The sequence below is a fragment of the Zingiber officinale genome, chromosome 6A (assembly GCF_018446385.1).
Source record: "Zingiber officinale cultivar Zhangliang chromosome 6A, Zo_v1.1, whole genome shotgun sequence".
In the NCBI taxonomy this organism is placed as follows: domain Eukaryota; kingdom Viridiplantae; phylum Streptophyta; class Magnoliopsida; order Zingiberales; family Zingiberaceae; genus Zingiber; species Zingiber officinale.
In genome coordinates this window covers 107,935,702-107,960,106 of record NC_055997.1, presented here as the reverse complement: position 1 = coordinate 107,960,106, position 24,405 = coordinate 107,935,702, and the positions used below count along the sequence as shown (strand labels likewise).

The 24,405-nt window shown below is 34.8% G+C and overlaps 1 protein-coding gene and 1 non-coding gene across 3 annotated transcripts; both read right to left on the bottom strand.

Annotated features, from left to right (window-relative positions):
- Positions 1–943: 943 nt before the first annotated feature.
- Positions 944–1,025, bottom strand: TRNAS-GCU. Its single transcript has one exon. It is a non-coding gene; the product is annotated as a tRNA-Ser (tRNA).
- A 498-nt stretch (positions 1,026–1,523) lies between these two features.
- On the bottom strand, positions 1,524–24,405 carry LOC121997323 (probable cyclic nucleotide-gated ion channel 20, chloroplastic). Of its 2 annotated transcripts, XM_042551674.1 has the most exons (13): positions 24,244–24,405; positions 23,981–24,163; positions 23,347–23,535; positions 16,940–17,038; positions 16,206–16,343; positions 8,966–9,214; positions 7,470–7,721; positions 4,474–4,619; positions 3,806–3,883; positions 3,431–3,560; positions 2,657–2,903; positions 2,287–2,449; positions 1,524–1,922 (listed from the first exon to the last, which is right to left on the bottom strand). In XM_042551674.1, exons 1-13 carry the CDS (start codon positions 24,262–24,264, stop codon positions 1,820–1,822), a joined length of 1,998 nt encoding a protein of 665 aa, XP_042407608.1. In that variant the 5' UTR covers positions 24,265–24,405; the 3' UTR covers positions 1,524–1,819. The 2 variants fall into 2 exon arrangements, with proteins under 2 accessions (XP_042407608.1, XP_042407609.1); XM_042551675.1 differs by lacking the exon at positions 23,347–23,535 and having other exon boundaries at positions 1,525–1,922.

The window sequence follows — 24,405 nt, the reverse complement described above, 5'->3', positions numbered from 1 at the left end:
ATTAAAAAAAACATCCATTTCGTAGCACTTAACTTCACATACGTAATCGATCACCCATGCTAATTGGGTTTATCGTTACTTACAATTCATAAATGGCAGGCAGGTAACATAGATCTGTTTTCTTAAGGTGATGCAGTGGTTAAAACATAGAATATTATTACATAAGATTTTAGACATAGAATATTATTACATAAGATTTTAGAGTCAAAATTTGATATATCTGAACATATTTTTTATTTATAATTTATCTTTTCCGTATTGATTTATTTTTTTTATCATATGAGTGATAGATTGTTTCTGAATTGCTACTTTGTCGCAAAGTAGCTTCTTAAATATAACACATTATGGTGTAGCGGTAGGGATTTTTGTCGCCCAATAAATCTAAAAATGTTGATTATTTGAATAGATATTTACTCTTAAATTTAGATTTATTTTGATGGTCGGAAAACTTGTACAGTGCCAAATCATTCATCAGAACTGAATAACACATTCTCCCGCCTTGAGCCTTCATAATTAGTTTTGTTCCATTAGTCCTGTTTCACAGGCCAAAACTATCGCATGGATTTATCTAAATTTACAGTTTTATCAATTTTGCTCCACAAACAAGCATTTTTAAAAAAATCGACAAACAGTTTGTACTAAAGTCGGCAACTTGAGCGATAATATCTAAATCCGACTGGAGCTAGTTGGTACTCTCAAAATTATGCAATTCTCGTTCATAATAATATATACCAAGCTAATTGATGATGAATGACATCCTGTGGGAGAAAAGGACAAGTCGTTTCCCTGCAATTTTTTTTTTTCAAAAACAAAATGATAAAACACAGCTGTTAAGAACGAAAGTGTAGTTTCGAATGAACAATATATATGTACATATTTTAATAAAGTTCTTTTGGATAATTAAAAAAATGGAACTGAAAATAAATGAAAAAAACAAAAATAGCGTCGCCTGAGAGATTCGAACTCTCGCGGGGAAACCCCATGTACTTAGCAGGCACACGCCTTAACCACTCGGCCAAAGCGACTTGTTGTTTACATTGTTCATATTTAATATTTCTTTTAAAATTTACCATAAACTTCAAAATAAATCGAGTATTTTCGACCATTAATTCTTTTTTTATTTATTCGTTATCCTCTCGCATGTATTTTGCATACTCAGCCTTTTCTCCCTTTTTATTCGACGTCATCAATATGTTTGAGTATATTATATTAGTCCACTAAACCTAAGTATCCATTACACCTTTAATTTCTACCCATATAATGACTTCTCAGATCATTTGATCAAGATAAGTGAGTTGTGATCTTAAAAGCTATACACATGTTTTATCACCTTTAAGATTACTTCTTTTTTAATTGCTTGTAATTTTCCAAAAAATCAAATACATATTTTATCACCTTTAAGTTGTTCCATATGTTATGAATAGTTATTCCATTCTTTACCTAACTCCATGAAATCAAATACACTACAGAAGTAGGAGTGTAACTCAATTGAGATTACACAAAGGAATACTATGCGACCACCATGCATAAGTAGGAGTCTAATCAAATCTAACTACAACCACAATGTACTGCACCCAAAAATAAAAATTACTTACCAAAGTGTCGGTACAACAAGTGAAGTTTTTTTGCTCTAAAACTCATCCTCTGCCTCGACCGCTGGATGATTGAATCTATGCGAGACAACAGCATCAAAGACGACCTTCGTCGTATCATGTATAAACTATAAAGAGTCTAGTATGACTATGGACATGAAAGCGCAGCATTTGTTGATGAACATGAATAATGTTTGGTGATGAGGATGAGAACTATAATTATCAGATCAATTATTCGGGGTATTAGTCCGCGTTAGACGCTTCTGCCGATATCTCCAAGCTACTTGAATGCGAGTTACAGCGATGTTGCGCCAATACGGTGATTCGTACCTGGTACACAAATGCCAAGGCAATATTAGATGTTTCAGTTACACAAAATGTAACTATAATGAGCAATTTACAGGAACACTGGAAGCCTTCAAATGATTGCAGTCACGCAATCCAAATGCAAAATGGGTTTCGTTCCTCCGAAACAAGAATAGATAGATGGTATATGCCAATCTACCATGTCGCACCACAAACATCAATGCATTTTTTGTACATTAATACTTGCAAAAAATGTATCAAATGTTGTTTCCATCAATTTGCTGCAATCCAGAAAATTAGCTTTCCTTCAGCAGGTTTTAGTAGGGTCAAATAGCAGCATGATGTCCATTAGCAGAGTGCATTGTGTTCCAAAGAAACTAAAATGTACCTGATAGCACCCTGCACACGTGGGTTTCTCAAGAACCGGGAGAATAAAGCAGTAACTTCTTCTAGATCAGCAGCACGTAGAACAAATGCTTCAACATTTGTTAGGCATCTGACAGTACGAGTAGAAAACAACCGCGATCCATGGAACCGAATTTTTCCTCCCTCTGCAGGGACGTGAAATCCCCAGAAAACAAGATTTTAGCATGCTTCTGTGAATCTATATAGAGTTATGATTCAAGACAGTATATAAGGTATTTCTATACAGGGTACTTGATAATGTCATAGGTAAATTACACCCTCGAGCAGTTAAAACAATCTTAAGACTATCATAATGGCTCACAGACATTGCAAGAATCTTAAGGCGAAACTACCTCTATTTATTGAAGTGTGCTCGAGACACCATGTTAGAAGCTCCTCACCACATACATCTCCCTCTGCAAGGGGAGCTATGTTTCCATCTGCTCCAATACTTTCCAATTTTCCGCGGACAACAAAAACCATCTTCTCGACTGAACCTCCCTTGTAGAAGATGTCACTTCCTCTAATATACAAGTTTTGCTTCAACTTCTCGTACACAGCATCTAACATTGGCTCATCCATTAGGGAGAAAATGCGGACCTTGAAACCAAATCAAATTCTTCATTATTGGATTTTGATGAATATATATAAAGTACAATGAGGACAACATATGGACTTGCATTCAAAAGAAAATTATTAAGACATACTTGAAGATAAAGTCAAAGTAAACTTTGGGTTAATGCTACTAATTGCATCTTTTTCTCTAATTTTGATACAAGATTTGTAAGAGAACAAACAATGCAGAAATCTGTGAGACAAACAAATTACTTGCTGCAAAGCCAATTGACAAACTTGATATGTCCTGAACCGAGTTGGACTGTAGTGCATATTATGCAGATCAATGGCATGGGCATTATACTTTTTGGCCATATTAGTAGATTTACCAAGATGATCATTTTAACCAGGAATAGCATTGTGCCTATCACAATGCGCCATGTGCCTATCATAATGTGCCACTCCATGTTACAACATTGTTCCATTATCCATATTGGACTATTGGAGTAGTGATTTAATTCTAGTTTAACCAAAGGCTGCAATCTAAGATATGCAATGTGTTAGTAACTAACATTGTTGAGAAACCCAAAGAAATGGCGATGTATTTCTCTCTGTACGTCCTCCGGAAAATTTTCTAGTAACTTTTCTTCCTCAATGCCACGGGCAGCAGCCCAAGTAAATCTCTCAGCCTGTCTTACTTTCCTGCAATATCAAAGAACAGATCTGTCAAACCAAAAATTTCAACCAGTGGAATAGAGAAGCAATACAAAAAAATATTAAAAAGAAACAGACAATGATAAAGGCAGAATTCTCAAGCTTCACAATTACTTCAGATGTCAATTATTTTTCTTAATCAGTTTATCATTTATTATAATCAAGTAAAATCTTGCTCAATCAACCATTTATTATCATGATATGTGACAGTATAAGAATTGAAGCAGGCAAACCTTCTTAATGCTTCAGGTAATCTCCGATGGCTCATCCATCTTTCAACATCACGCCGTCGAAGTTGCATTTCTACCCTCCTTGGATAGAAAACAAAAAGAATGAGAAGTTCATGGATCAAAGTCCAGAAACATTATTTCTTGTATCCTTAAACATTCATAATTTTGTAAAACCATTAACCTTTGCTTAACCATTAGATAGTCGAGTATTACAAATCAAAGAAATTACTAAATTAAGTCTTCCATGATATTTATATAAGAGATTAAGAATGTATATTGAAGAAACTGAAGATGTTCGATTGCATAGAGCTCAATGGAGGCTAAACCCCAAATAGTTGGGACTAACAGAGATTGATACTTCAATGCATAAATATAGACTTCTTGATGTGTATCGTTGAGTTCATCATTATGACTTTTAATTCTTAATGATAATGTGGTAGTAACAGATATTTTGAAAAAGAATAAGACATAATAAAGTATCATACAAAATAAGAACGGCTATAATCGTGCAAATAGGATTACTGTATTTTCTGAAAAATGATCTTCAGTAAAATTTACCTTAACAATGCATATTATCATGGGTAAATTCAAAATCTGTTTCCTCCAAAAAATAAAAACCTTAATTATGGACCACATCAAAATTACAGAAGCTACCGTTGGAAGACTTTTACCTTCTTCCAAGAGACTGGAGAAAATTTTGCACATTCCCAATGAGCAGTGCAAAAAGCAGAAGTCCTAATCCAATGATTGCCATACAGAATAAAACTTCCCATGGAAAATAACTCGGAACTTGATTACCAGCAAAGGTACTGATTTGCTAGACAAACAAAAGAGTCTAAAAATTAAACATCGTGAAAACAATGGTGTTTTTCTGCTTATGTTGACAAATATTCAGACTCCAGAAATGAATCATAAATAAAAATGTTACAAGCTGCTCACGCATATAAAAAAAATTAATTGTTGTATAGTTTGCAACAATTGTAGTAGATGAAAGTTCTACAACACTAGCAAGTTAAACAAGACAAATTCCTACTGATCGTACCTTGAATATGCAAACTATAGATGAAGACCTTTGAAGAGACAACTGAATATGGGGAAAATTTGTGTATATGATTATTGAATTACAAAAGGAGAAGACAATGTACATATATATGAGATCGGTTCAAACTAATCTAGGAAACTAAATATATAATCAATCATACAAATTGAAAAACACATTATTTCTAAACATCATCATATCCCTTTCCTCGATTATGAGATCTTTCAATTCTTTCCCATAATAACCTTGGGCATTTAGAATGGATTTACTAACCAAATTAAAAAGCAAAAAAAATTTCCATAGAAGCTGAATGTTTGACATTTTATTTTATTTTTATATATTTGCAATTTTGAAGAACTTATAAAGTATGAAAAAGGTTTATATTTCATGTCTAACATTAAAGGTAAATCAAGACAAGCAAATAATCCCCTAAAATTCTCATTTCTCACATCAGGATTTTTAATGTACCAATGTTCGTTTACGTCAACACTACTGTACGTGTGATAGGAAGAAAAAATAATAATAATTTATTCACATGTGCAAAAAGAAAGAACAATTGCTAGCCACAGTTTTGACGTATGGTACTAGTGGAATTGGGTTGGGAAGGAAAAGGACAAAAAAGAAGAATAAGAAGATAACACATGTATTTCTAACTCCCATACGGAATCATACAATTTTCACATTGTATTGCACAAACAAAAAGGCAACCCGATGCACAAAGCTTTTGCAAATGTGGGGTCACGGGGAAGGGTCTATTGTACGCAACTTTATCTTGCTTTGCAAGAGATTGTTTCTGATACTTGAACCCGTGACCCTAGGTCACACGATAATAATTTTACCGTTGCGGCAAGATTCCCCTTTATTGTATTGCATGAACAAAAGCTAACAAAATAATAAACATTATTTCAACACCTTGACGCATTTTGTAGCATGTTAAGGGAAGTCGAATGTTAGTATGACACGAGATTTAGGGCATGATTGACACAACACAAGATAGATTACTTGTGTCAAGTAGTTTTGGGTAGTTTCGAGTTCTGATAATTTATTGAAATGATGCATTTCGACTGTGCCACCCAACACAATAAGAGATTTCAAACTATGATGCCAAGTGACCAGATCAAAAGTACTTGTCACCTCAAAAATAGATTTTGCTAAATTAAATTTCTTTATCATTTGTGATTTATAAGGTTTCATTTTACTTTAATCATAGGATGGATAGCTTTAGATTACTATACATTGTAAATGCTATTTAAATTGATTCTGCAACACATTACGATGAACATGTTTGTCCCAACTATATAGTGTTGGAGTGATGGAATTCATCTCTCCATTAAATTCTAAACAAAGTTATATTACTTGTAGTATTCAAAACAATTAAATTATTTTTTATTATATGAACTAAAGTTTGCTTTTGTCTCCAACTAACTCTTTCACCTTCTACTCTAATTGATTCAACTAATTTTAAATATGTCAACAAAATGACATAGGACAATTTTTATAATGTATACAAAAAACATATATATAACATTATAAAAACGATTTAATTCCAAACATGGGAAAAGTGCATGGATTATTTCAATTAAAACATTTTTCTATTTTTTTTTATCAAATATAAGCTTTTGAACACTTTTCAATTATAACCTCTTGTTAGCCTTATTTAAATTCATTATTATCACATGCCACATGGCCTAAATAAACTATTGACATGATTTGTATACCCTTGGAAAACATGACAATCCACATTAGATTTACATTGTTTAGGCATAGTATAGATTTCAGATAATAAACTTTAGCAGTCACAACGAATGACTTCAATTTCACTCCAATTTTCCTATAATAACCTTTTGAACTTATTTCAAGCATAACCCATTGTTAGCCCTAATTAAGCAAACTATTGTTCTTTTTGACATATATTAAACACATGTCAGTTAGGTGCAATTAAATATTATCTCTCTGACACACTGGTTATTTAAATTAATCAAACTCATTGCAAAGAAGCGATATTCAATGATACACTAGTATAAGTGGCATATCATTGAATGTAATAGCGGACCTTAATATTAGGGTTAAAATATCATTTAGCATCATATGACACTAGATTAGTGTTGACATGTATCCCACATCAGTTAAAGAGAGCTATCTTCTATTGATAAATGCTCCCAACTGATTAAAGGTCATTTTTGGAGAAACATAGCAAAAACCCTTGCAATCAAGGTAAATTTTAAAATTTGATACATGACCATAAATCCCAAAAGCCTATGGTTGTAGAAAAAACTAAGTTTAGATGTTCATAATTTAACATATTCCTATCATCAGACAACCCAAACTAACCACACACAAACAGGTGCAGGATGGATAAATTCTTCTAGACGCTACCCAATAAAAAAAAATCAAGGTCACGAAAAACAAAATAGAAGCTTAGCCAGTAATAAACTCCTTTGCCTGTCCTTTGAATCATTAAATGACTGGATTGAAAACTAATTCCAAAAACATAACCTAGTATTGATCTATGATTTAGCAAGGCATCACAATTAAATAAAATTCCAACAGATAACTACTAGAAACCGGATGGATTATTTGAGGAAGAAAGATAATGTTGATTTTGGTAAAAGGTGTATATCAATATACCTGAAAACCCCAAAATAAAGAGTATACATATCTTTTTGCAGCACTAGGTTCTGTGGACAGCAGAACTAAATTTTGGTAAATTCCATAATTAAAGCCTCCATTAGCAGAATCAAAGCAAGAAGTAGAAGTGCTTTCATTTTTCCAACTATCCCTATCTTCTTGTGCATCAACTCCACGACCACAATCTATCATAATTCTACAACTTGTAACATTTGATGAAGCACAAGCATTTTGTAGACATTGATTTACTCTCTGGAAAAAAAAAGAAGGATTTTTAATAATAGTTATGATGATGGCATCTAGGACAGATTTAAACATGCACAAAAGTGCAGAAACTCACACTGATTTTATCAAGAAGATAGTGTTCAAGTATGCAACAATTATGTAGTGAACAAGCTTCTAAATGATAATAGTATTACTATTTCAAAGCAAGTGAACAACGATTGTAATATAAGTATTTACTATTAAATTAGTTCATCCGAGAAATTATACCCTAGAACCCATTATGTAATTGTCAAAAAGAAGGAAAAAGTTGCACATGATTTTTTTACTCAATAAAAAATCTCTAATAGAGTTCACAGAGATCTAATGATTTGGCAATACTAGAAAAAGAAGGATCCTATAGATATTAATAGCGACAAATCACTTGACCTTGCTTTAGCATTATTAGAATAGAATATCCAAAAAGTTCAAATGTTCAATTTGCACAAATTATTGGGAAATAAATCACTTAATTGTTTTCTAAAACTGGAAGTGAGAAAAAGTAATAAATTGAAGATTATGATTTCACAATCAACTTTTCTCTACAAGTCAAATTCCTTCATAGAAGTCTTAAAAGTAAGACCCGCTAGTAATCAATTCTGTTTTATACCAACAACAAAGAAACTATTTCTCATGCTGATTACTAAGAGTTAGAAGAAGAGAGGTCATACACAAGGTTTTATCTATTCAAAAGGCACCAATAGAGTTCCACTGAAACTGAATGGCTTCTAACAGTTGTTGGGGAACAACACATTTTAGATAAAAGAATATACATAGTTTGTGTATCAATGTCATCAAAAGTCTAAGGGAAAATATCAAGGCATAAAAATGCTGCAAATAATGATACTTCTACTTGCATCATTTTCTAAAGTGCATAATCTGTTTTGAAATTATCGCTACGTCTAATTTGTCATAATGTTCCTGAAACTATATAATTTTATCACTTTCTGATATTTCCCATAAGTCCGTATTAGTGTACCCATGCAAGCCAGAAAAGAGCAAGGCTTGTTTTCAAAGGATAAGCATAAAATATCATTCAGTAGGTGTTAATATGAAGTTGGACCAGGACTAGCAATTCATGATAAAATCTCACCATAAAATTATCAGTCTACAAAAATAGAGAGAAAAATTTTAAAAAAAATGAAATAATCATATTTACAAGGAATGTTGATAGTCTCCTATAGAAAAAAAGAATTATAAATCCCTTAAAAAAGCAATATTCAAGACCTAACAACCTGCAAACCAAAAAGGTACCAACATGAACCCACTACATGCCCAGCCAACACAAACATAAGAAGATTAATGACAAAGTTTGCCCATGCTGATTCAAAGATGAAACCACTTGCAGACTGCCCGCCGAGCAATGGAATAAATCTAATTAGTCGTGGGATATATTGAAGGAGGACTGTGACACGTAAAAGATTTTTGGCATAATTTGCTTCTGAAGATCCCATATAACTTGGTAGCACTGCTAATATCATTACCTTCATAACATGGAAGACAAAATGAGTGTACATGAATAGCCAATAAATTTGAAGCATTAGACATCAAGACATATTTACATCATTCTGTGTAAGAGTTTAAACTGAAGTTCCATAAATAGTCTGAAAGAAGCTTATCAAAAGTCTCATTGAGCTTAATTCAGTTGGAGCATGAAAACTGGTGTACCATATTTTTTTTTAAAGATGGTCAAGTTAAGCTCTTACCAAGTTAGCTAACCTTGAATTTACAAGCCTCTTAACCATATTAGAAACAAGCTCCAAAAAAGAGTAAGCTTATTATGGTCTGCTATTCAAAAACTTATCTGCATGTTTGTTTTCGGTAATGTCAAAAGACTCAAACACTAATTTATACATCTATTATTAGAGTAACATACACAAAAGAGATTGTGAGTGCCAGAGACCTAATTGTAAATACTACTACTATGACCTACTTGTACATACTATATAACAAGGTGTAAAGTAAAATTATTGATGAATAATAAACATAGGTAAAGGTACCAGAGTATCAAATCTTAACAATTTCACTTCCCATTGCAATATGGTATCTAAGCCTTTCTTGTCGTTGTGATACCTGAGCCTTTCTCTTCCCAATGATTCCATATAATACAAGTATAAAGCGTAAGTTTTCGTTGATGAATAATAAATATAGGTAGAAGAGACTACTTGGGATATCAAGTCTTAATAATCTCCCCATCATAATATGGTATTGGAGACATTCTCATAGTTTTCAAATGAAATCTTCATTAGTCAAATGCTAGCAGTCCTGACACACACTTCTCCTTCTTGCAATTCAATTGTTCACAGCGAGCAGCTTCTGCTTGCAAACCAATCAAGCATCTATCCATTGGTAGCAAAAGTGACCCCTATTGAGCAACATTATCAGACGCTCAGCTTCCTCCAACTATCTTGAGGGCATCACACCATCTTGATTCATCAGTAATAGTAGTGATCCATAACATTAGCTCTCAACTCTGACGTCTCCTCCTTTCCATGCAGAAGCAAAAAGATAGTAACCCGGTTGCATAGAGTAAAACATCTGCCAGGACCGTCATTCACTCAGCTTCCATATACCCCCCAACACTCGTCATAGTCGGATGCTACTGAGGCCACTAGATCACAGAGAGGCCCTTAGCTCCATGTGATTAGCACAAGCATCCTACCATACCATCTAAAAAGTGAACTGGATATGAGACACCTGTCTACTGGATTAATCTAGACCTGAATATTCTTCCATAGTGAAGAAAGATCTCCCACATTAGCTATTTTTTCTTCACAACTTCACCTGCTCGTGTATGGGGAATTCTTCAAGAACTACGTTCGATCCCAAGTCTGGTAATCCTCAACTACTTCTCAATTACCATTCACCATCAGCCTTTTTGGCCTTTCGGTCTCTATGATAATTACCACAAAGAAGTTGAAGGAGAAGTTGAATGAGAAAAAGTACGCTTAATGAGCTACAACTATTCATGTTTAGTTCATGGGCCAAGGTCAAGTAGAGCATCACACCACCTGAGCATCGAGATTCTTGAGTCAACCAAAGCCTCTCAGTAGTGTATTGATGCACAACTGTTCGACCTCCTTTAGCAGTTCATTGATTTTGATATCATGAGCATATTCTAGTGCATCTCATACTATGAGACTTGGATATAGTCTCACGATCAATACATGAGCACTATATCTCAAGCCTACAATGTGATTGATAGTCTCGACTCTCTTCTAACTTCAGTAGTTAGACACAATAATGATTTCAAGATATCTTCTCAATCACATCTGATGTTAAAGTTATACAAGATCATTTTTGCAAGCTTCTCATTGTTATATTTTTTCATATGGTTCACTCTAGTTGGGGTCTCTGAAGACTCAAATTTTGGAGGCACCTCAAGTTCCACTATGTTTATATGAGGATGTCAAGGATGACATCACATCTATACTATCATTTTACTCCTCAACACATTTTACTCCTCAACGTGTTAATCTTGTAATTTGTAACTATGAGGTAGTTCCCTAACCCATATTCTATACCTCATGATCATTTGAAGACAACCTTAAGAATTTTATGGTACATAAAGAACACTAAGGAAAGGACATTTATATGAGGATTGAGGTCACCTTTAGATTGTAAGATATATTGACATTTTCAGGATGCCCCTAATAACCAACGAATGACAAGTGTTTTCCTTGTGTAGATCCTATTTCAATAGGAACTTGATGGATCGATCCGCCTACACATCTTGCTTTTACCGCCATATCAGGAGTTACTCTACATATTTCTTAACATAAAATAGATAGTCGATTTATTTTTGTCTTTTGTTGAATCTTTTTCATGTCTCCATAGAAAATTCGATAGCAAATGATTTTTTTTCCATGTATATATTGGTAGGTTCACCTATGGATAAAAGGCCCATATAGGGATATGCCGTTCTTCTTAGAGGTAATTTGATTTCATGGAAAAGCAAAAAGCACTAGGAAGTGTAAAGGCATAATATAGGAGTATTACCCCTAGCTACATGTGAGTTTACGCAGAATATTAATCAATTGATGACTAAGCTATAAAATGTTTCTAACAGATCATGTAGTTGTACTATGAATCTATGACAATCAAGTTTTTTATGTACAGAGCCCCTAATCTAGTATTGCATGTGGAACAAACCATATAGATTAATTGCCACTTTATGAGAGGAAAAGTACAATATTTGCTACAAAATTTGTCAGTTTTAGTGATTGGTTAACAAATTCATGGACCAAACACTTAAAAGATCATACAATTGAGTACATATGTAATAAATTGAATGAGCCAATTTGAGGGGAAGTGTTAGGGACCAAATTATACACATAGTTTAAAATCTTGTATAGTGGCGAGTGATACAGTCAAAGCTTATGATTTTGATAACTTACCAAAAGTCGATATTAATCGACACTGAGATAATATCTCCTATGTTGTGTCAATCATGTCGACAAGAATCATTTCATACCAAAACTTAACACACCTTGGCATACTAAAATTGAGATAACTTTTTTTTTTGGTAATTTGTCTCCATATAAAATAATATCAAAATCATAGCATTCCAGATGGAAGGCAACCATTGAATTAATTATATAGTTGTCTTATCTTTTTCTTCCTTATTTGTTTCCTCCTTCCACCACCAATTTGCTACCGACACCATACATCAGAACGTCAACATGATACTGAAAACATGTCTATTAAATCAAAGACCAAAACATTGATACAACTCAAGATTTCAAACCTTGATTATCCATATGAGAATCCTACTTATAAATAGTTAAATACCATGTAATACTAACAATCATAGTTGAGTGGATTACTTGGGTACTAAAGCCTAATAATTTTCCCATGACAAGAATAAATAATAGATTAAAGAACAAAAATAATAACAACAACTATATATCCCACCTATTCAATGTTGGAGATACTATATCATTGAGACCTATCTAAGTCATGTTATTAGTAATATATTGGTCATTGATCTCTTTTAATTATATTAAGTCAATTTCTCTTTTACCTTCTTTTATGTAATGGAGAGAAGAAAATGGATAGCGTAAAAGTAACAAAGTTAAAGAAATAAATTGAAGAATAATTTGAGATTTATGCATCTATAATTAAAGAAAATACATTAGAGAATAATTTGAGATTGGCGCATTTGCAATTAAATTTTAAATTCAATTTTTATTATTTGGTAATTTACAATTGCAACATTTTACTTTTTGATAAATAATTAAGGATTATGTATTTTCCATGCATGTTCTTCTAATTTGGACTACTTATTTTCTCATTTGCTTTAGGATTGCATCTATAAAAGAAGTTTAGAGTCTGTGTAACTAACATCTTGCGGTCAATAATAATTTGGAATTATTTTTCTCAATGAGAGAGAGTTTACTCTGTGTGGGATTCATTCGCTTATTCGTCTATCGTACTACATCATTATCCAACACATTTTAAATGATAAACATATTTAAATTCAATAGTGACAAACATTATTTATCGTACATTAACGTCTTCATACTAGCTTAACCAAAATTCTCTCATTTTATCAACTACTTTGGCTACACCTACTTGTTCAATATCAAGAACATTTCTTTACATCTCCTATAGTAACCTATTACGACCAACTCAATATCTTCACCTCTAGTACATAAATACGTATCTTGGCAAAAATAAATATAAAAACTTTTTAAGTGTATTATTTCTGTTATGAGCAACACGTGACCCTCAAAACATCAGCTAAAATGCAGTTTTATTAATTTTTCATACAGATTAAGGGGCATAGAATGATTAAGTCAATATAACAAACACATTGTCAACTTCATTTGAACACTTAAGATATTGGCCAAAATCAAGATAGTTTTAAGTCTACATTTTTAGGAGCTGATCACGCATCCAAGCACATTGTCCTTCCAACTTCAATTCATTCTTAAACCTGCTCCAGTCTCCTATTTGTTGTAATTTCTCCTTGTTTTTTCAACCCTTCTCCACTATAAAGCTTCCTATTTTACTTTGTGTCAATTCTCTTCTCAATCTGAAATCATTATAATAAAAATATAAAATCATGTAGATTGTCATAAGAAACCAACAAAGAAGTCTTTAAGAAGGTCATCCAATGGATACCACATGCTGTGGGATGACAATGACAAATATTTAGTAGAGCCCAATCTCTTGAAAAATGTCTAATCATTAGGGTGTGCTGAAATTGTCTAATCATTAGGGTGTGCTACCTTTTACTCGTAAGCACACCACACAATCCTTATTGGCATGTGATGAAGGATTAAGTCCACGTGGGTGGGCTTAATCCGATTAAGTCCACATGGGTGGGCTTACACAACTAATTATCATTAAGGAACTAAACCCCAATTAAGTGATCTAATGCTTTTAGCATGAAGGGGGTTTAGATTATTGGATGTGGATTCAATGTGTAGATTCGTTAACCCGGTTCATTAACATTAATGGGTTGTTAATGATTATGGGCTTTTATGTGGATGATCCCTATAGGATGGGCTTGGTATATAAGGGAAGAAGCTACCAATTAGGGTATAATCTGGAACCTTGGAATTCAAGAGAGAGCTTCTTCTTCCTCCTCTCTTCCCCATCAAGGACAATGGCTAATGTGATGGATTTAGGTTAGACCATTCGTTTTCCATTGCTTTCGATTTCTATCCAATGTAGCTCTTATGGATGATGATAACTAGATCCGTAGATGCATCCTTTAGTTTGTTTTGATGTATCTACATTGCTTTCATGTGAGACTATGCATTCCATGAATTTGAATAATGACAAACAGTAATCATCATAAATGAACATATTCATACAAGCTTGACCATATTTCTCTCATTTTAAAACATTTCTTTTCAGCTTCCCTAATAACCTCGTATGGCCAACTCAATATTTTCACCTCTAGATCATAAACTTTGGTATGCACTCGTGCAAAATAAATAAAAAATAACTTTTATATGTATTATTTCTGTTATGCGCACCGCATGACCTTCCAAACATTAGTTATAATAAAAGTTGATTAATTTTTCTTCTACATTAAGGGGCATAGAACGACCAAATCAATATGGCAAACACATTGCCAACTTCATTTGAACACTCTAAATAGTGAAGAAATTGAGATAGTTTTAAGTCTACACTTTTAGGAGCTAAGCAGCCACCCAAGCATTTTGTCCTTCCAACTTCAATTGTTAAAATACTGAATTTTTTCATGTATTAATTTATTTATTTTTGACGAATTGGGGATAATTTTCTCTCCACTCTTTCTCTCCCTCGTGTTTTCTCTTCAACTACTGCATGCCAAGAATGCATCCACCCTTCCATGGGCCAATCTCTCCCCTATCTTCTTCTTCTTTCTGTTGATCCTCCCGTTTTTCTTCTTCTTCCAGCATCAATCCAAAATCACCCATCACCAGCACTTCTCCTGCAGCCCTCCCTCTTCCTCCTTCCTCTATTTTCTTCTTCTTCCTCATTTTTCCGGCTGACAACAGCAACAACAACAACAACAACAACATCTCCTCTTCTTCCAGCATCATTCTAGCTGCCATCCCAGCACCAGAAAACCTATAGCCACTCCCTCTTCTTCTCCTTCCTTCTTCGTGTTTTTTCAGTGACAGGCCAACACCAGTAGACTTCTTCCTCTCTTCCAACCAAAAACAGCTAGCAACCTGATCGGCTGCAGCTCCTCTCTTCGCACTCTCCATGCCATTGCTCCTCTCTTAAACAAATTAAATTCAAGTATATATTTCCTATTACCCACTTAGCAAATTTGTGCTTGCTTTTTATTTTTCTTAGCCTCTAGTTTTGCAGGCAAAGACATCCTTTTGATATCATAAATTGGTTTCAATTAGTTCATAGAATTGCTTAAAGATCTTAAGCTGTTGATTCCTGATTTGATTTTATTCCAATGTTTTCCATTCTATTCATATGATCTTTTATTTTATACAATTTTATTGTATTTGTAGTAAAATATAGGCAAATAAATATTTAAAATTTATTGAATTTCTTGATTATTATGAGTTAGTAATTGTTCATATGGTTCGGTTCCTTTTTATTACGCTGTCAACAAGTGAGGTACTTCTTAGTAAGTGGAAATTATACCTTCGGGCATGAAATCAATTCATTCTTAAACCTGCTCTAGTCTCCTATTCGTTGTAGTTTCTCTTGCAACATCCTTGATTTTTCCACCCTTCTGCACTACAAAACTTTCGGTATTTACTTTGTTTGAATTCTCTTCTTCTGAAATCATTACAATAAAAATTGAAAAACATGTAGATACCCTCCCCCACTCTAGAAATCACACTAAGCCCTTAATCAACGCATAATCCCACATACAACTTTTTCTCTTCTACTTTCCTACATTATTACTGAATCCACAATACCAACTCTTAAAACAACAAATTACTAAAGATTTTCTTAATATTGCGTCAAATAAAGAAAACCTGAGGAATAGCCAAAAAAAATTCATACCTGAGGAAGTGGTAATAATATAAAAAAATCCAAGAAAAAGTATCCATATAGATAATTAAGAGCAATTTTCTTCGGCTGATCCACTAGATCCCCAGCACCCACCACTCTAGATTCAGGAGCAACATATGCCAGTCTAAACTGCACAGATGGGTCACATAAATGCCATTTACACATATTGAGGTATGGTATAAGTACAAGAAAAAGAAAAAATTGATACTTTTTCACACATTTACACTAAGGGATGTTGATTTTGTTGCATGGATCAACAAAAGGAAAAATGCATGTAAACATGAGAAGTTGCTTTCAGTTGTAACACTATTACACATATTCAGGTAAGTCTAATTATAAATTAGCAATTTAACATCATTGGTTAACAATCAGAGTAAAAAGAAGAATATTGTGACAATCAGAATTTTTTACTAACACATGCTTGTAGGTCTAACATTTGCAGATGATAGAGGAACATAGGAGTGCACAAGCTGGGTTTGTTTAGCTACTAAAACTCATTGAGATCAACATCAAATTTGGTTAGTTCTGACCTCTCTATAATGTTGCTTCACTACTAAAAAATTTCATGTTTATAAGTGGTGAATTGGTCACTAAAGTAGCTAATTGATGTACACTTTAAACAAGATGCTCAGTTAATAATGTATTAGGAAAAAGCTAACTAATAATCCTATCTAAAAAATTTCCGTTTATGATGGGAAAATAATGGCATTTTGTTCATATTTTACCTGAAGAACCATGTTCAACAAGTAAGTGAAATCAGTCATACTCCTTACGACTGCAATCGTAATTGCCAAAGACCAATTAAAAACTATACATTTGTTCTCCTGCATAAAATGAAAATGGTAAGTGATCTACATTCTGAAAGTTTCAAAAAAAAAAAAAACATAAATGCACCTAATTTCAGAAAAGTTAACATTGTCGAGAATATAGATTATTTAGGAAAGCTCTAAGGTGTAAATTATGCTAGCTAGCTGTCTTGATTATTTTTAGCAAGCTTTAATTAGCTTTAATTAGCATTAATTAGCATTAATTATTCTTAATTGCTGTAAATCATTAAGCTGTAATTATATTGTAAATTATTATAAATACAATCTCAATAGGAGAGATCATTATGCCCTCAAGTCTTCTCTTTCAAGTTGGTATCAGAGCCATCCTTCCCTGTCCAGAAATTTCTTAAGCCAAAGCCATGTCTGAACACTCCAGCGAATCCACCACCATTCCTCAGTCCTCCTCACATCCCACCCAGATAACCACCATCAAGCTGAACGGCGACAACTTCTTACGGTGGTCGCAATCAGTGAAGATGTATATTCGGGGCCGAGGAATGATGGGCTATTTAACGGGTGAAAAGAAAACTCCATCGGAAAAAGACCCAATGTATGCTACATGGGATGCCGAAAATTCCATGGTAATGACATGGCTCGTAAATTCCATGGAAGAGGAGATTGGCGCAAATTATATGTGTTTCCCTACGGCATATGAATTATGGGAAAACATAAATCAGATGTACTCTGATTTGGGGAATCAGTCCCAAATCTTTGAGTTGACTCTCAAACTTGGTGAATTGCGGCAAGGAGAAGAACCGGCCATCAAGTATTTCAACTCCTTGAAGAGGATCTGGCAGGACCTTGATCTTTTTGATGCATATGAGTGGAAGAATGTTGAAGATGGACAGTACCACAAGAAAACAGTGGAAGGCAGTCGTATCTTCAAATTCTTGGCTGGCCTCAATGTTGAGTTCGATGAGGTAAGAGGAAGAATCATTGGTAGGAGACCACTACCATCCCTCGGTGAAGTCTTCTCCGAAGTTAGAAGGGAGGAGAGCCGGAGGAATGTTATGCTTGGCAAAAAAGGACCTACGACTATCATTGAAGGTTCAGCCCTTACCTCTACAGGCTCAAACATACGCAGAGGCACTGCCAATCTACGTAAACCAGAAGAAAAGTCAGTTCGGTGCGACTTTTGCAACAAGCCACGTCACACCCGAGAAACTTGCTGGAAAATTCATGGCAAACCTGCCAACTTTAAAAGCAAATCAGGTGAGAAAAATGGACGTATCTTTCCCACTGCGAATGAGGCAATGACTACTGCCAGCACCATCACAAAAGAGCATCTGGAGCAACTTCTAGCACTGTTAACTTCAAACCCATCATCCAGTACTCCTAATGTTTATGTGGCGCATACAGGTAACGAAATAATTGCCTTTCCATGTGGTTTCGGAATTTCTGCTCCATGGATAATTGATTCTGGAGCATCTGATCATATGACCAATTCCTTGAAATTGTTAAAACTATACTCACCCTGTCTTGAAAATAAAAAGGTTAAGATTGCAGATGGAAGTTTTTCACCTATTGCCGGAAAAGGTTCAGTCCAAATTTCTGAGAATATAGATCTTAAGTCTGTTCTCTATGTACCTAAACTTACATGCAATCTTCTTTCAGTCAGTAAATTATCCAAAGACTCTAACTGTCGTGTAGTTTTTTGTGACTCTCATTGTACCTTTCAGGACCGGAGCTCGGGGAAGACGATTGGCAGTGCTAAAATGGTGAATGGTCTTTACTACTTTGAGGACATTTTACCTAGTAAGGAAATTGTGCAAGGACTTAGTAGTATTAGTTCTCTTTCTGTTTATGATCAAATAATGGTTTGGCATTGCCGTTTAGGTCACCCTAGTTTTTCATATATGAAACATTTATTCCCTGATTTGTTTAAAAATATGAACCCCTTAGATTTTCAATGCGAAAGTTGTACTCTTGCAAAAAGTCCTCGTAAAACATATGTCTCTAGACCTTACCTTGAATCAAAGCCTTTTTACTTATTCCACAGTGATGTGTGGGGACCCTCAAAGGTAACTACATCATCAGGACAAAAATGGTTTGTAAGCTTTACCGATGACCATACTCGACTCTGTTGGGTTTTTTTGATGAGAAACAAGAATGAGGTTGAGAAAATTTTTAAAGAATTCTACAATTTGATTGAAAACCAATTTCAAACAAAAATAAGTATTTTGAGAACAGATAATGGTACAGGATATTTCAATCAATCTGTAGAAATATTTTTGAGGGAAAAAGGCATCTTACATCAATCAACATGTCCTGATACTCCAGAACAAAATGGAGTTTCTGAAAGAAAAAATAGGCACTTACTTGAAGTTGCTAGGGCCATAATGTTTTACATGAATATTCCAAAGTACTTGTGGGGAGATGCAATTCTAACAGCAACTTATTTAATTAATAGGATGCCTACTAGAGTTTTAAACTACATCACGCCGTTGCAATGTCTGAAAAAATACTTCCCTGAATCTCGCATCAATTCTGATTTACCCCTTAAAGTATTTGGTTGCACCGCTTATGTACACATACCTAAGAGATCACGGTCAAAATTAGATCCTAGGGCAGAAAAATGTGTTTTTATAGGCTATGCTGCAAATCGCAAAGGCTACAAATTTTTTTGTCCTCTAAAAAAACGGTTCTTTATAACAATGGATGCCACTTTCATGGAAACCAAACCATATTTTACGAAAAATTTGATTCAGGGGGAGAATCTAAGGGAACCAAATTTTTGGGAGATAACTAGAACTCTTCCAAATTTGGTTATTGACCAACCTCAAAAATCTCAAAATGAAAATAATGGGGAGTCCGAACCCATAATTGTCAACCATGAAATTGGTCTATCAGAAAAGGAAATACTTCGAATGGAAAAAAACCGAAATATCCTTGAACCTTTGGTTTATTCTAGGAGAAATGTCCTTGGAAGAAGTAGAGATGAATTAACCATTCCAGCACAAGCCTCTTTGGAAGCCCCGGGCGAAGGAACACTGAATACTCCAGGTACCTCTTTTTCCCCTAACTCACATGAAAACTCCACTTTACCTATTATTCTTGAGTCTACTAGTCCAACCTCAATTGTTCCACAAGAAAATGACCCTGACAATCTTGACCTCCCCATTGCTTTTCGAAAAGGTACCCGAACCTGTACCAAACATCCCATTGCCAGATACATAACCCATGATCATTTATCCGAATCACATAAGGCATTTACTATTAATATTTCAAAACTTGTTGTACCTAGAAATATTCAGGAAGCACTGGAGGACAAGGATTGGAGATTAGCAGTGTTTGAAGAAATGAATGCCTTACAGAAAAATGGTACTTGGGAAATTGTTGAAGCACCTAAGGATCAAAAGATAGTAGGGTGCAGATGGCTCTTCACTATAAAGAGTAAACCAGATGGAAGTGTAGAGAGATATAAGGCAAGGCTTGTAGCAAAAGGCTTTACACAGACATATGGAATAGATTACCAGGAAACATTTGCTCCTGTCGCAAAAATTAACTCAATTCGAGTTCTTCTGTCACTTGCGGTCAATCTCAAATGGCCCTTATATCAGCTGGATGTTAAAAATGCCTTCCTAAATGGAGATCTAGATGAAGAAGTACTTATGAGCCTCCCTCTAGGTTTTGAAAGAAAGTTCGGAGTCGGAAAGGTGTGTAAACTGAAGAGGGCCTTGTATGGTCTAAAGCAATCCCCAAGGGCATGGTTTGAACGCTTTGGCAAAGCTGTGAAGCGACTTGGTTATGTTCAAAGTTAAGCTGATCACACCATGTTTTACAAACACTCAAAGGAAGGTAAAACAGCTGTGCTTATTGTATATGTTGATGATATTATCCTAACAGGGAGTGACTACAAGGAACTTGAGGAACTTAAAGGAAAGCTTGCAAAAGAATTTGAAATCAAGGACTTGGGAGTGTTAAAATACTTTCTTGGCATGGAGTTTGCAAGGTCCAAAGAAGGTATATTTGTCAACCAACGAAAATATGTCCTTGACTTGCTGACCGAAACTGGTATGCTGGGATGTAAGCCAGCTGAGACGCCTATGGAGCCTTACGTCAAACTACAACCAGCAGCGATAGAATCAGTAAAGGAAAGGGAGCGCTATCAAAGACTTGTCGGGAGACTGATTTATCTATCACACACTCGGCCTGATATAGCATTTCCAGTAAGTGTAGTTAGCCAATTCATGCACTCGCCTGGGTCTGAACACTTCGATGCTGTGTATCGGATCCTAAGGTATCTAAAGAGAACACCCGGTAAAGGACTTCTGTTTAAAACCCGGGGACATCTACAAGTTGAAGCTTACACTGATGCTGACTGGGCAGGAAGTCTAACTGATAGAAGGTCTACTTCGGGATATTGCTCGTTTGTGGGTGGTAATTTGGTCACTTGGCGTAGCAAGAAACAAAATGTGGTAGCTCGAAGCAGCGCAGAGGCTGAGTTTAGAGCCTTAGCTCATGGAATATGTGAAGTTTTGTGGATCAAGAGACTATTATTGGAATTGAAGATATCAGAGTTGGCGCCAATAAAGATGCACTGTGACAACAGAGCAGCAATTTCAATTGCACACAATCCAGTACTTCATGATCGCACAAAGCATGTGGAAGTCGACAAGCACTTCATCAAAGAAAAAATAGACAATCATGTGATTAGTGTGGACTATATTCCCACCATTGAACAGGTTGCTGATCTACTTACAAAAGGGCTACACAAAAAACAGTTTGAATGTCTAGTAAGCAAGCTGGGTATGGAAGATATCTTTAAACCAGCTTGAGGGGGAGTGTCGAGAATATAGATTATTTAGGAAAGCTCTGAGGTGTAAATTATGCTAGCTAGCTGTCTTGATTATTTTTAGCAAGCTTTAATTAGCTTTAATTAGCATTAATTAGCATTAATTATTCTTAATTGCTGTAAATCATTAAGCTGTAATTATATTGTAAATTATTATAAATACAATCTCAATAGGAGAGATCATTATGCCCTCAAGTCTTCTCTTTCAAGTAACATATAAATGGAATCTTTAGAAAATTCATTTTCAAGTAAATGATAAAGAAACATTAACAAAAATACGAAGTTATGTGATAAAGGCATCCATCATCTACTTTGTTGCAGGTTCGACTCAAAGTCAATCCAATTAAAATTACCAAGAGTTTGAGATTCTAGAAGGCTTCATTTAAGAGAGATCCAAGGTTGCTTGACCCTTATAAGCCTAGGAGAATCATTACCCCTATAAAATAAGGGGACTTAGCTATGTTTTAGGCATCTCTCTGTAGGTGCCCCAGACAGGATATGAAAGGGCTTAACACTTAGAACCATCATTGTATTATTATAATTAATTAAAGTGCTATAGAACACTATTGCTTAGAAGTGTGGATCACCCACAGAGCCTTTCATGTGCGTAAGTCTTGTTCATGACCTGTTAACCAAACTAATGTTAAGTTGGGTGCGGCGCCTTACTAATATTTTTTATCTTCTCTTATTCTCTATTCTGTGATGTTTATGATCCTCAGAAATTTAGAAACTCTTTTGATTCATCGATGCAATGGTCTTTCTACAATGAATAATGTCCATCAAAAGCAATAACATAATGCCTTCTGAAGTCTAATTGAGTATCTAGACAATGAAAACTTATCACACTACAACAAAAGTAGATTCACCTTTGTAGTATAGAAAGGCACAAGGTACAAAGTGGAACTTTGGAGAAATATAACTTGTTTAATGGGTATTAAATTGAATTATAGAGATTTTCATAGATTTTAACTCAATGCTTGAACAAATACACACTAGCTTTCAAAATTTTAATGAGGAGGACAAGGACAACATTAATTTATCAAAAGTATTGCTGTTAGATAAACTCAAACGAATTGCACCTAGATCAGGTATCCTAAAAGCAAATGAAATTATACATCTATGCATAATTGGGATTCTTGTGCACAAAGACCAAATCTAGGGGGAATAATCTAGCATCATTTTCCCAGATTGAGCTAGCCTACTCTTGCTGATTCTTTATTTCCCCAAAACATTACAGTGTGAGATAGAAACTTCTTGGCTTCCTATAATGGCAGTCAGTTAAAGGTGATTTCAGCTTCTTTGAAGAGTCTGAAAAATGGAAGTTGTAGTTTTTTATGTAAATTGGACATAATGTAATACTCTGAAGAAAAAGAATCGTCCAACATCTAATAATGCTCACTTGAGAAAATCGAGATAACTATATCAGACAAATATTTTCCACTTCAAGAGTGTAAAACTACATGATAAAACCAAATATAAAGATTAGAGGTCAAAATAGGTAATAGTGTACCCCCTCTACTGACAGCAGAAAGAAAAACAGTGGGTCGATGAAGATTGCAACAAAGCAAGAAATGAGGTAAAATTTGTTCCATCGTTGCACAACTTTAGTGTGAGGATTCATGATGGGGAAATATGTATCAAGACAAGAAGCCCATTTTTTGGTCCAGCTATCATTATTCCCATATAGAATGTCACGGAGCTGCATGACACAAGAACAAAGGCAGGAGAATGTAAAAAGTGAGACTTTAAAAGCATTATCAATAATGGGGGCATTTGGAGATGAAGTATTTCTGAAAAACAACTAGTTTGTTAAATCATGCCATATACATGGAAAACCAAGAGGGACAGATGCACTGGAATTTCTAAATAAACAAATGAGAAGTTAATCATAGAAATAACGGTGTCAACTACATAAATCCACCCAAATGGGAGAACTAGGCCATCAACTTGATAGGTCAACCATTAGCATAAAGTGCTTAAGATCAAATTGATGGTAGTTCAGTTGTCTAAATTCTTCACTCCCCTTATCAGGTCACAACTTTTGATGTGGGGCTAAACTAAAATGTCAGAACCACACCCACCTAGGACTTAAGGTCCTCTTCAGATTTGAAATCTCTTTGAGCAAAAGGGAGGAAAAGTTGCACCTTTTTATCCATAGACATGGAGCCCCTTTGAAGTCCTCTTTTGGTTTTATAAGCTGAGGGACACTCAGTGCAGTCAGGGTCATTGCATGATCCCAAAGGCCCAGACATCATCAGATGTTCACTTCTCTTGACATCAGTGCCATAGCGCGGATAGTCTCGATCAGCAAGATGTTTTCTATCCATCTACTTTACAACTATTACATTAAGCAACATAAACAACAAGGAAATCGAGAAGGGCAAGCTCTGGCGATCCCGATACAAACCTCGCGGCGACCTAGCAGCATAGGATGTGAGAATACCGATGGACCTACCGAGGGTACAGATACATTCGATCGCGGAGCTGCGTAGCGCAGGCGAGACTCCGGGGCGTCTCCTACCAAAGGAGGCGCCTCTCCATTGACTTGAGGCGGGCAGGGACTAAGGAA

Coding starts and splice junctions, on each gene's coding strand:
- LOC121997323 (XM_042551674.1), bottom strand. CDS start 24,264: ATGCTGCTAGGTCGCCGCGAG. Junction 24,164..24,243: donor TGCTGCTAGGTCGCCGCGAG/GTTTGTATCGGG, acceptor GTTGTAAAGTAG/ATGGATAGAAAACATCTTGC. Junction 4,620..7,469: donor CTTTATTTTGGGGTTTTCAG/GTATATTGATAT, acceptor TTGTTTGTCTAG/CAAATCAGTACCTTTGCTGG.